The sequence below is a fragment of the Falco naumanni genome, chromosome 3, assembly GCF_017639655.2.
Source record: "Falco naumanni isolate bFalNau1 chromosome 3, bFalNau1.pat, whole genome shotgun sequence".
Classification (NCBI taxonomy): domain Eukaryota; kingdom Metazoa; phylum Chordata; class Aves; order Falconiformes; family Falconidae; genus Falco; species Falco naumanni.
The window spans coordinates 35375961-35388198 of NC_054056.1; the positions used below are offsets into that span (position 1 = coordinate 35375961).

Sequence of the window (12238 nt, forward strand, 5' to 3'; positions counted from 1 at the left end):
TTACTTCCCTAACCCAGCAGAAGAGATTAACATATCTTTGCTCACAGCATAGTTGCTTCTGAGACCAGCCCTAGAGAAGGTCCCCTTGGTAATGTCCTGTCCACATTTACACTGCTAGACCCTAAGATGCCTCCACTGTATTTACATCACACCTACACCTACACTGTATATCCTACAGCATCCTACCACGAAGGACAGAAGTCTGATGGCACTGAAGAGTGAAGAGGCCAAAGATGTGCTGGGAAGAGTCTCATGGGATAAGGTCCTACAGGAAAGAGGGGGTCAGAAAAGCTGATTCATATTCAAGGAACACCTCCTCCAAGCTGAAGAGAGCCTCCATCCCAGTGAATAAGAAATTAGGTTAGGAAGTGTTTTGTTGATGGAGAATAAAAGCACAGCAAGGCAAAGCATCTTATTCAATATCATTCTGTGCCAGGAACTGACCTGAACTCAGATCCAGATTATTTCTGTAGCGATGAAGAATCTTTCTTCCCTAGACCTCCAAGTCCCCTACAATGAAAAACAGAACAAAACAAAACAAAACTATTCAGCCTAAGATTTCTGTACCCCTAGACAGCCATTCTACCAATGTTTCCATGGAAAATAAGAGTGAAGATTTTGTCTGCTGAACTACATCTCTGAGCTTGTAGTACAGCTGTGTGCAGTAACCTCTTTGATACTCTCACATTCTTCCATTCAGAGTCCAAATGTGGACATTTCCATGAATATATCTGCCACATCCACAATGGCAGTTGCACAAGAAAAGAAAATCATATTGTACAGAAAGCATGGAACTGAGAGTAACGCCTAAACTAGCACAATGCCATTATATCATTTAATGAGATGCCCTCACCTTGAATATTGTGTTCAAGTTTGACTGTATTGCCTCAGAAATGAAATGAAATAAAATGAAGTGCAATGAAATAAAATACAGTAGGTAGTAGAAGAGAAGGAGGCAGGAATAGGCAAAGAAAATGATCAGAAGGCCAAGAGGACTTGTGAACAAAGCAAGATAGAAGAGAAGCTATTTCATTTTGAACAAGAGCATGACAGATTTGTGATTGGGATAGGGAAAGTCAGGCAAGTAAGAGAGAGGGGAAGCACAGGGGGAAGGGAAGCTTGGAGAGCTAAGACAGTACAGCACAGCACTGTGGGAAGAGGACAAGGGACAGAAAAGGAGAGATGAGCATTTTGCGTGATAGACTACTGAGTAGATTTCCTAAATTACAGCTTATGCTTTTGTTTTGTGAAGGTTTGAAAACCTCCTGTCTCTCTGTTTCTTAAATAAGCAGGTGAGACAGATGGAAGATGTTTTACAAGTGTGACGACTTCTTGTAAGAAAAGCCAAATTAAATTAATGAAATGAAGTTAATGGTAAGGAAGAAAAGCATTTATCTAATGTACATGGCTATACTGTTCACATACATCAGTGGTTGAAATAAAGTTTTATTACAGATAATAATATGGCATCATGAGACACGCAATTAACCTGAAGACTTCTGGCCACAAGATCTTCCAGATTTCCTACTAAGCTTTTGTATGTACCAGAAAAAAGCGATCTTCCTAAGCTATCCAACTAAATTTTGTATTTTGCTGGTGCAGCCTGTTAAGAACTTCAAGAATTTAAAGAAAGACACAGTACAGTTCACCACATCGCAGAACATCCCATAAAGCCTTTAATGCCTTCAGCCAAGATCTACAGCAAGCTGCTGGGTATAGACGGCTAGGAAAAGCCAATGCATTACAAAGGAGTTTGGGGGATTAAAGTGATTCCTAGGCTTTGCAGAAGACCATCTGATCACCCTTAATGCACACAGAACAAAGCCTTGGGGCTGGGAGCATATATGTGGTGTGGAAAAACAAAATGAAATCTTTGTGACAGACTCCTTTTTAATCTAGTGTTTTCACGCTCCCACTGTTCCTGTCAGCTCTACTGCTCAACATGCTCTGACTGTATAGGCCATGCTGAGGACAGGGGTGATACCTCAGTCAAAGGATTCAGGCTTGTTTCTGTTGTATGACCTCTGGAGTTCACCTGCACAACACTCATCTGTTGACTTATGGACCTGAACCTGAGCTAACGTCATAATGAAAATACAAATTCTCAGCTCTAAAAGTAATCAGTTATGCACAAGTTAGAGTACTTAAAATGTCTGAAGATGTGCTTAGATGTAATTGACTTTTGGTGTACATTACACTGTCAGGTGTCATCGGTGTGCCTGGCTTTTGCCTGCAGTGGTAATCCTGCTCTTTGGTGGCAGTTCAGGCTTTCCACCTTGCGATCACCCCGTGGGAAGATGCTAGACTTACATCTTCCCTTCATCCTCCTTTCTCCAAGGTGTGCTCAGTGGCAAGATAGTTGGAGCTGGGAGCAGGACGCTGGGAGTTTAATAAACTTTTCTGCCATGGGACTACATTACGGTTATATTTAGACTGCTAAAAAATGTCTACTTTGGGATTTTGACTACATGGAACAGAGTAGCTGCTTCTCCCCTGTCCTGGACTGGCCCCTCTGAAATGGATCAGCAGGGCCCACCGGTGACCGTGTGGGCTCTCGACTTACCAAAGTGCCTCTGTAGCTCTAAGATATAATTATGAAGATTTTGTGGTTTGGGTGTCGGGTTTTTTTCTTCACATCAAAGCAGCCTGAAACACATGAAAACTCTGCTGCTGCCCACCAGAGCTGGGTTTTATGACATGATTGGAAAAGGATGGATTATTATGCTTTCACATTGGAGGCTCACAGTGTAAGTCTAGCGGAGTGTCGGAGGGCTCTGGATGGTGCAAGGAGCTAAACATGGTGTGTTTCCATTCAGACAGAGGTAATTAATTGCACAACCATCCAGGGTTCACCTTGGAGTGGCCTAGTTGGTTCACTCAATACCACTGCCCCCCCAACAAACAAACACAAGCCCCCTCACAAAAAAAAAAAAAAAATCCAAAACCAAATGGCAGAGAATTAATACTTATGCAATGTGGATGATCAGGGGACCAAGATATGGGAGTTGTTTGGCAATATAGACACATCTTCTGTGGTTGTCTTTGTTTATTCCTCCATCCTTTATCTCATATGGCTATTTACAATGCAAGCTTTCTGAAGCAGGAACAAATTCTCCCTATGGAATTGGGTAATGCCTAGTATGAGAGGTCTGTGATCTCACCTAAAAGTTACTGTCATATCAACATCAACACTCCATCTTATATATAGAATTATCTCACAGAACATTGTAATTTTAAGTGGTTTACATAGGCTGGGATGGTTGTGTCTACTCCTGAAATGCCGCAGTCTCTGGGGGAGAAGGTACTGGCCTATAAAGAGTATACAGCCACTGCACGAGGGAATTGGGATTGAGTAGTGATCTCTCTCTCTCTCAGAAACTTGTTCCTCAACGGCCTGCACTTAAAGAAATTTAAAATGCAGACCATAAAATAGATGCTAAGTAAGGAAACCAGCAGCCTGCAGAATAGGTTACACATACTCTACAAAAAGCTATTGAGGGAGAAATATTGTCATAAATTGTGTTAAATACAGTGTGTTGAGTCAAAGCACAGTTTTGATGAAAATTACAATAGCAGTTTGAAGGCAAGCCATTTTGTGTCTCATACAATGCCGAAGAGTTCGTACAAAGCCTGCTTGATGGACTGGGCAACAGCAGCTGCTGGTGCTTTACTCTCCCACAGCCATTCCCCAGGGGATCAACCCCTGCTGGAAGAAATCTGGCCCAGTTTGAACAAAGTGGGTGTTAAAATCATACCCACTGATTACAAAGAATCCTTGGGTCACTTTTTGGCCCTCACTTCTCCCAGCTCGCTCAGGTTTGGACCCAAACCCTCTTGCTCCTGACGCTGCCTCTCTGTGTTCACTTTAAGGCAGGGTACTTCACCTGGTTTTAGATCACCTGGTTTAGATCACCTGGTTTTAGATCACCAGCAACACAGCGCCCGGCAGGAGTGCCAGGATGCATCCCATCCTCCCGTGCAGGCAGTAAGTGGCATAAATGCTCACCAGCTGATTGGGCTTAGACCTTTCTGGGCTGGACTGTTCTTCACATCATCAAAGCAGGACTTCCACAGCTTTCAAGAGAGGCAGGCGTTTGCACACATGGGTGAAAATAAGTTAATAACAGCTGGCTTAAACTGGCCTGAAAATATACCAGCTCAGACTCAAACTGGATTTGCTTCCCTGTGCTCTATTGGTGGGAAGGGGAAAATATTTAGAGCCATTTGCGGTTAAAAGGTAGGGAGCTTAGCAAGCTCAGAGTTTCTTGAATACAGAGAGAATTGATTTTTCCCAAAAATAGCTGATGGGGAGCTTCTTTGCCATTTATACAGCTCTCACGCTAGACAACTGCTTCTAGCTTGACATAGGAAATCTGCTAAGGAAAAGATGAACAGAGGTGTGACAAAATATGGCTCTTGTGCTTTTTCTGTAGTGTCAGCATCTCACTCTAAGTGCAGCAACCATCCCTTTACGGTTCATCCCCATGTTTTAGTCCTCCCATTGCCCATGCTGCTGGGTTCACTGTCAGACCAAAAGCAACTAATCACTCCCTGCAGGCACTGGTGAGCTTCAAGGGCATTGTTTCAACTTGTCTGCTCTAGATAGTAGGGATGTGGATCACACTGGGGGAGGCTTCCTAAAGCAGGTCAGAAAAAGAGACATAGAAAAATCTTTTTTGAGCCTCTGATATCTCAGAAAGGTCATGTTGACTCAGGAGCTCCTAGCAGATTCCTGGATGTCACCTTCTTTCAATACTGAAAACATTACGGATTCAGTATACTATTTCTGGAGGCCAAAAGCAAACAATGAACTTAAACCAAATGAAACTGGATTTTTCTTTTGATTCCGATTCAAGAATAAGCAATGTCTAAATGAAATCTAATTTTGGACTACAGACTCCTTTCAGTCACCAATATTCTTTTCATCAAATCACTGACCGATTTTTCTTCATGAGTACAAAACTGGGGCTGCTAGTAAGTTTTCTGGCCCTTTGCTGGGCGGAAGCTTTTGCCCTGAAGTACTGCCCAAACACATTTTGCACTGGACCATAATCCTCATTCAGTTCTTTTTTGGTTTTCCCTTCACTGATAGATCAATACAGAAAATTCAGAAGCTGGTGAAAAAAAAGTGCAAGCAGGTTTCTGAATCATAATGCATAAGACATGTGTTTGCCCCCTGAGCAGCAGACAGTGAGGATATAACTGGCAGATCTTCTTCTTCTTCATGCACTCTAACGTTGCCAAAAGCAAGCTGACAGGGAAGCTGAGAGAACAGAGAAAACTTCTCAGGTTTCAGAGAAAATGATGGTCTGCAGCTTAGCCCTGGCTTACAGGTAATACGTAAAGTGTGATGTTGGTCGTATTAGGAAGGCCAGACTGGTCCAGAATATCACCTTCCTCGGGACTGCTGTAACGAATGAAATGTGAGTAAAACCACGGATGCACAAATCCGAGACCTGCTGGAGAATGGCTAAAGGCCCTTCTCCGGAAAGGATGACTTCACCTGCTGCTGAGCAGTCCTTAGAGAAGGAGAATGCATGAGATGAGGATGTCAAGCAGGGCCAATATGACCTAGGTCTAGCCCAGGCAGTTTAGCTATTAGCCCTGTAGCTTTCCTAATGCAGCTCCCCAAAATGGGAGCCAATGCTGTGACAACAGATGAGGACAGCAATGGATAAACTTCTGCACTATCGCATTCTTTTATCACTTGTGCCAAGTCCTAAATTCTCCAAAACCCCATAAGCAAGGAAGAAGAGGCCAGATCCTGCATGACATCCTGCTCTAGGGTTTAACCTTATGAAACCAGCTCCATCACTCGCTTATTTTTCTACAGAATAATGATATTTTCCACAGAGGAACTGGAACAGTTTGCTTGGTGTCAGGAGAGAATATTCCAATCGACTCTTTAAAAGTCACTGCTGCTTCTGGAGGCCTGAAAGGAGCAATAACACTGTCACAAAGCAGAACTCTGGAGTCTTAAAGCTGGTCTATGGCTCGGGAGATCTGGACTATGGTGTCCAAAACCAATTTAAAATCCCATGAGAGGTATTTTGAAGATGGCGGGTTTAATTTTGTATGTGTGTATACCATCCGTGGCTGGTTTAGACTGCCACAATGAAGGCTGAGAAAGGGTATGACCACTCTCTATAAATAAAGCAGGGGAGTAAACAGCAGGGAGGGAGACAAGCTAGTTAAAGTAACTGAAAAAGTTGTCACGAGGAGAAATGCTTGTAAACTAGCCATAAAGATATACAGACTGGAAATGAGAATAAGGCTGTCAGCATAAGGGTTGTGAAGCTCTGGAACAGCCAGAGTGGGAAGTGGTGAGGGAAGGAACAAACTGATGGGTGTGAACATAGAAACTGATGCATTTATGTTCCTAAATAATAAATAAATAATGCTGGCTGTATGGACTAAGCATCAACCAGCTCTCCACTCCCTGCTGGCACACAAACTTCAGGGACACAAGCATGGTTTCATTTTTTAAACTGGCTTATTTTCAACTTTTTTTTCTCCTCCAGGGAATCAACAAATAAATAACTCCATAAATAATAAATCTGAGGTGGAGAAAACAAAACAAAAATGAAACCACAGAGAATGGGCCATCCTCTAAACTGAGAAGAACTAGGAACTCAGTTGCAAAGAAAGCCCACCATGCACAAGGACTGTATGTCCCTGAAGCCGACTGTAGATGTTTCATCTCTCCTTCCAACTAGAAACTAAGTCCATTTAACAAACTATATATTGCACACAGATCAAAACCACTGACATGTGACAGACACATGAGAAATATTTGGTTCAATTGGGAAAATAGTAAGAAATCAAAGTTTCCTTTCCTGTTTTTTTTTTTTTCCTCAGAAGAAAATCCTTAAAAAAATTCCAAGCAAGTCCCACAAAAAGGAATGTTCTTAGAAGAAGACTGACTCACTTAGGTTTATTTTTAATAGATCTGGAATACCAGGGAAATTTCAGAGACTACAAAAGTAAAAGCAAATAACAACCTTGCTTTACTCTGTAAATGAGATGAATACTAGAATACTGCTGTCCTTTAGCAGGGGAAAAAAAAATATCAACTACAAAACAAAAAAAAGGGGGAAAAAAAAGGAAAACAAAAAAGAAAAACTAGATAATGGGTGGGAAAGATAAACAAATATTATTTTAAAACTGAAGGAAAAGCTTTAAGGAGGCAGACTCAAAGACTTAAATTAATTTCTTAAGGTAGCTTTCTGTTTCAGAAAAAAACCAAAACAGGTTAAGGTATGTGCCTGGGAGTATGACAGAATACTCTGCCACACTAGGGATTAGTATCTGGGTCTCTATTCGGGTCCCACTTTCTCATCTCTGTTTACTTATAACACTCAGTTTGATGAGCACTGTGATGTACTGCTTTGCTCTAAATAGCAACGGCTGGATCCTGCCTGCAGCAGCACCTTCATGCTGGCTGTATCTTGAACAGTTTCTATGTCCTTTATAAAAACATTCATGCCAACAATTTACTACCGTATTTACACTTCAGAGCATAAACAAAGCAAGAGCATTGAGTTGCCCAAAATATAGAGAACTGCCTACAGTTACCGTGGCCCAAACTAGCTTTTCTCTTCCCCTGGCAATGGAGAGCACCCTCTTCCCAGTTCTTTCAGTGGAGGCTATTACACCTTTTTAAGATTTTCTTCCTCTGCTAGCAAGCCCAGAGAAAAGTCCTTGTTTCCAGGAAAACTTGCCAGTGTTTCTTTCCGCAGCAACTGCAGCAGTATAGCCATTGATGTCCACAAATAGTGGAGAAGTGGAAGAAAAGGGCTGTAAAGTGCCTACTAAAAGACAGGGGAGTAGAAGTCATCACTGGCTCCCTGCTGATTCCTTCTGTGACTGAGATAATGCCTGGGGCAAAACCGGTGTCTAAATGCAAAGAAATCTTCCTTCAACTTTCCTCCCTCCTTCCTACAGAGCGGAAGATGAACACTCTTGTCTCTTAACCTTTTACATCTTAGTTTCAATGCTAAAGTTGCTGCTGATTATGCAGAGGAAGCCCTTTGTTTCACTGTCATTACACACTGTACACAAGACAACAGTGAAAAGAAAAAGAAAAAAGCAAGCAGAGGCTGTAAGTGAAACCCTGCCACATTTATTGTCTTTTCATGGGATGCTAACCAAAAAAGAGACTTCTCAAAGCTATTAATTTGCTCAATTATGGCTGATAGATGTTGGCTCTTTCGTTCTCGAGAATCTATCTCTTGCCTCAAAGCTTGTCAACGAGTCCCTGAGTGACACTACAACCTTCACTAGCAACAGATCTCAGGGTTTCATTATGGAAGATTTTTATATTGTTCAATGATTTGTGTGTGTTGGTAGGTGCATACACTCACAAATCTACATGCACAGACAAGAGAAAGAAAGATGACGAGAGGGTTTGTTTTCTGAGCATTTTCACCTGTGGAGTAAATAAACGTGTGGTTCAATCTTCTTAAAAAGAGATTTGGTAACACAGTCTGTTTTCAGTGACTCAGACCAGCCAGATCTAAAATGCTCGTTAGCTGTTCTAGTACATGACAAATTGTCTACCTACTACATTACTTTACACAGAACCTTTCACACCAGTTGCACCCATGAAGTGGTCTAGAGTTAAATAATATGGTTATAGCTAAATAGTAACAGAGGGAAGGAGAAATTAACAGGCAGAAGCTAGGGAGAGATGAGCTGTTTTCAGCTTATGTTTGAAATGAGTCAGAACAAATGGGGCACAAGGATAAAGTCAGAGCTGTAGGAAAGACTCACCACCAGCAGAAACACTCCAGAAAATGCCTGTTAATAATGAAAGAGAGAGAGAGGAAAATTGTGGCAGAGACTGGTCTTCCTTTATGGTGGGTTTTAGAACACAGAAGGGTAATTTTAAGCTGGACAGTGTAATGAATGAGGGAGTTCAGAGGAAATGGTTAAGGCTGAGGGGAGGGTGGGTCTTTTAAATATGTAGAAAGTAGCAATAGCATCTGTGCTTATGCCTGATGAATTGGAATAGCAAAAGATGGTGATAGCAATAATGAAGACCAGAGGAGAACTAATTAAACTCTATTTATTATTATTATTCTCTATTTTCCTATGTTCCACACTGATTCTTATGTATCTATTGCATAACTATGCTCTTCCTGCCATGCTGCTCCCTGCTTGGCTAAGCTGCATTTGGATTTTTGCCTGCATTTGGAGTTTCTAGGATGCACCAGGTAAAATCACTTTGGGGTTAAATATTCAGATTGCAAATTGATTGCTAATTTCTGCAAACTGAAGTATGAGAGTTAGCCCACAGGGAACTGACCAATTCCTAAATTATCATAGAAATCAGAAGTAACCAAAGCCTAAAGTCTCCACATGGGGCACACAACTGAGGATAAAGGTGATTTTGTATTGCAAAGGAGGTGGAGAATATTTTATATGTGATCTCACATTGCTAGAGATTGCACTCTGCCTATAATCCTACAGAGATGCCAGCAGTTTTCCACCAGTTCTTACCAGCAGAAATCAGTGAGATGCTGGAGCACAGAGCAAGGGTCAGGAGGAGGACCTGCCTACCACCGTGGAAAGTCTCCTAATTTAGACAATAGCAGTGAAGTTGGAAGGAAAATATGATGAATCATAGATTCACATGGAAAGATAATGGCTAGAATATGCCTTGACAGTTCACAGGCATACTTAGCTTTTGTTTTCTTTTGTTTTGGTTTTTGAATTCTATTAAGCAACATTTGTAAATGAAGGAGACAGATTCCACTGGATTCAATAAACCCACTCGAATTTATCCAACCTAAGGGTCAGTCTGACTTTCTGCTATGACCTACCATTATCTTTTCCATTCACTACCCTTTACTGCTTGATTCATTTCCTAACACCAAGACAGAAGCAGTTCTTAAAGAAGGAGGTGAATGTGATATATGCAGTGAATTGATGTATTAATTCACAGGAGGGGTGGGATTAACTTCATCTCACTGTAAGGATTTGATACAGGCGTCCCACCTGAGTTTCTTGTCTACTCTCCCGTTGAAGACACTGGAGGTATAGTAAATATAGGCAATGGAGTTCAGAGTGTGAGTCATCTGACCAAATGTGGATGCCTATTTTAGGATGTGAAATGACGCCCTAAACTCCATTGACTCCACTGACTCACTCTCCATTGACTATGAACAGAGTCCAGGGCAACTTGCCCAGATGCAGACGCCCACATTGCAGATACCCACAGTTAATCTGATGACTCTCACCAAATGTTCTCCAGGTGAAGAGCGTAACCTGTAAAATGTTAGATGAAGGGGATAGGTGGGACAGAGGGACAAAGGTGGTTCTTCTACAGGGAGCAGGATGTGGGATAGCAAGAAGCTTTCTGTTGGCTTGAGGATATAAAGGAGGGGACAAGAAAGATATAGCTGTTAACATATTTTCACAACATGCTGCTCATTGTGAGTCTGGTTTTCAGAAATGCTGAGCAGCCATAACACCCACTGAAGACAATGGGAGCTCAGCGCTTTCGACAGTCAGACACTTGCTTCTTAGCACTGAATGTAATCTCTAACACAGGAATAAAAGGTGCTGGAGTACAGGTGTGCAGAGAAGTGAATAAGCTTCCTCCTCAGATGCTTTGCATAGCCCTTTCCATCATTCTTATTACTGCTTCCAGACATTATGTATAAAGCAAAACTACAGCTGGAGATTACATGGAAATTAAGATTGCCAAAGGTTAGGCAAACTCTGACTGCTGTACTCCTAAGGGCTCAGCCGAAGATTAGTAAAGCCTAAAAGACACCTACTGCAGTGACTGTTGGAAGACAGGTTTTATCTGGCTGTGAAGACACTGTAAGAGGTTTCCAGTGGTCCACGTCTGCCAATACACTGTAGTTCTCTGTCCCCTCAGGGTGAAGCTGTGCAACTTGGTTGAACTGATGCAAATAAAACATCACTCAAGACAGAGGTGTCTTGCTCCTCAGTGCAAGTTCCTCCTTACCCACCCACTGTGCCAGTGTGAGCCAGTTCTAGTGTTGAATTGACTCTTCCTGGAGCTATCTGAATTCACTAGTGCTGAAGAATTGCAACTCCTTCCTTCCTTTTTGAGTTGTTTCTCTACTAGGTTAGTAAACTGCCGCTACAGTGCTGAGCAACCACCACAGCCAGTGAAAAGATAGATGAAGTATGAGACCTGGGGAAAAGGGTAGTGTGTCCTCTTCCTTTTAGAGAGGTAACATGGTCACCCAGAGGCACTTCATCACATGTAGCTTCACCCTGCTGTGCTCTGAAAGAATTTATGCAATTATGCAAGGGTGGTGGTGAGAACTACTTTTTTCCTATTTCTTTCTTTGTTTAAAACCACCTGGATTATTTCACTGGCAGAGTTTTCAGTGTGATCAAAGCGCAGTTGTAGCAGCATGATAGGGATGAGGCTGCTTTGCCACCATGTTACAGATTTGCTAATAAGTTAAGATTGATTGACTTTATTTGATTGATTATTTGATTTTATAAAATAAATTATGTAATGGAAATATAGAAGGATAAGAAATATATTTTAATGAAACTTATAGTTATACAGTAAAAGCTGCTATAAGAATCCTCTGTACAGCCCCGTACCAAGGCCGCAGGAATTGGTCAGAATCACCTCGTAGGAATGTTTAGAACTTAGATAACAGACTTAAGATTCAAGATGATTGTTTATATGTAACTTAGGAGAATGTACTAAAATGTCAAAATGAGAATTAATGTGAACTGGGGAGAGTCAAGTGAAGCAACTCATGGTTACCTGCCAAGAAACAGTTACTTTAAGTGAAAGGTAATTCAGGCAGGGGGAGATCGAGACCACTGACTCATGTACCACCTACCCAAATCGTACCCCAGACCTATTTCTGGGCCTTTCTAACCTTTACTGCGCAGAATCGGATATGGGAGGAGAGTATGTTAATGATTTATGGGAAATATTATGATTATGCATGAATACTTAATGAATATGTATGAATGAGTTCTATATAAGGTGTATGATTTTGAACCATGGTGTGCGTCGATCGTGAGAGGACTCACTCACACACCCGGCCGACAATAAAGAAGTGTCTGCTTATCTACATCACATTGGTGTCGATAAGTTCTTCATTCCGAGATTTCGGTAACAACGGTTGAGGAATTACAGACTGTTAGGCCTAACTTCAACTTGTGGGCAGATGCTAGAAGAAATTACTAAGCAACCATTTGCAAATACCCAAGAGATAATCACCTTATTAAA

The 12238-nt window shown here is 41.6% G+C and overlaps 1 protein-coding gene across 7 annotated transcripts in view; it reads right to left on the reverse strand.

Moving 5' to 3' along the window:
- TSNARE1 (t-SNARE domain containing 1) overlaps positions 1-12238 on the reverse strand; it is a 506791-nt gene that overhangs the window by 117511 nt on the left and 377042 nt on the right. Inside the window, exon 12 of one of the 7 annotated variants that reach the window (XM_040587254.1) lies at positions 445-510. The exons of the other annotated variants lie outside the window; for them this stretch is intronic. Coding sequence (XP_040443188.1) covers positions 451-510 — 60 coding nt within the window. The 3' untranslated portion in view covers positions 445-450. The remainder of the gene's footprint in view (positions 1-444; positions 511-12238) is intronic. 7 annotated transcript variants of the gene reach the window in all.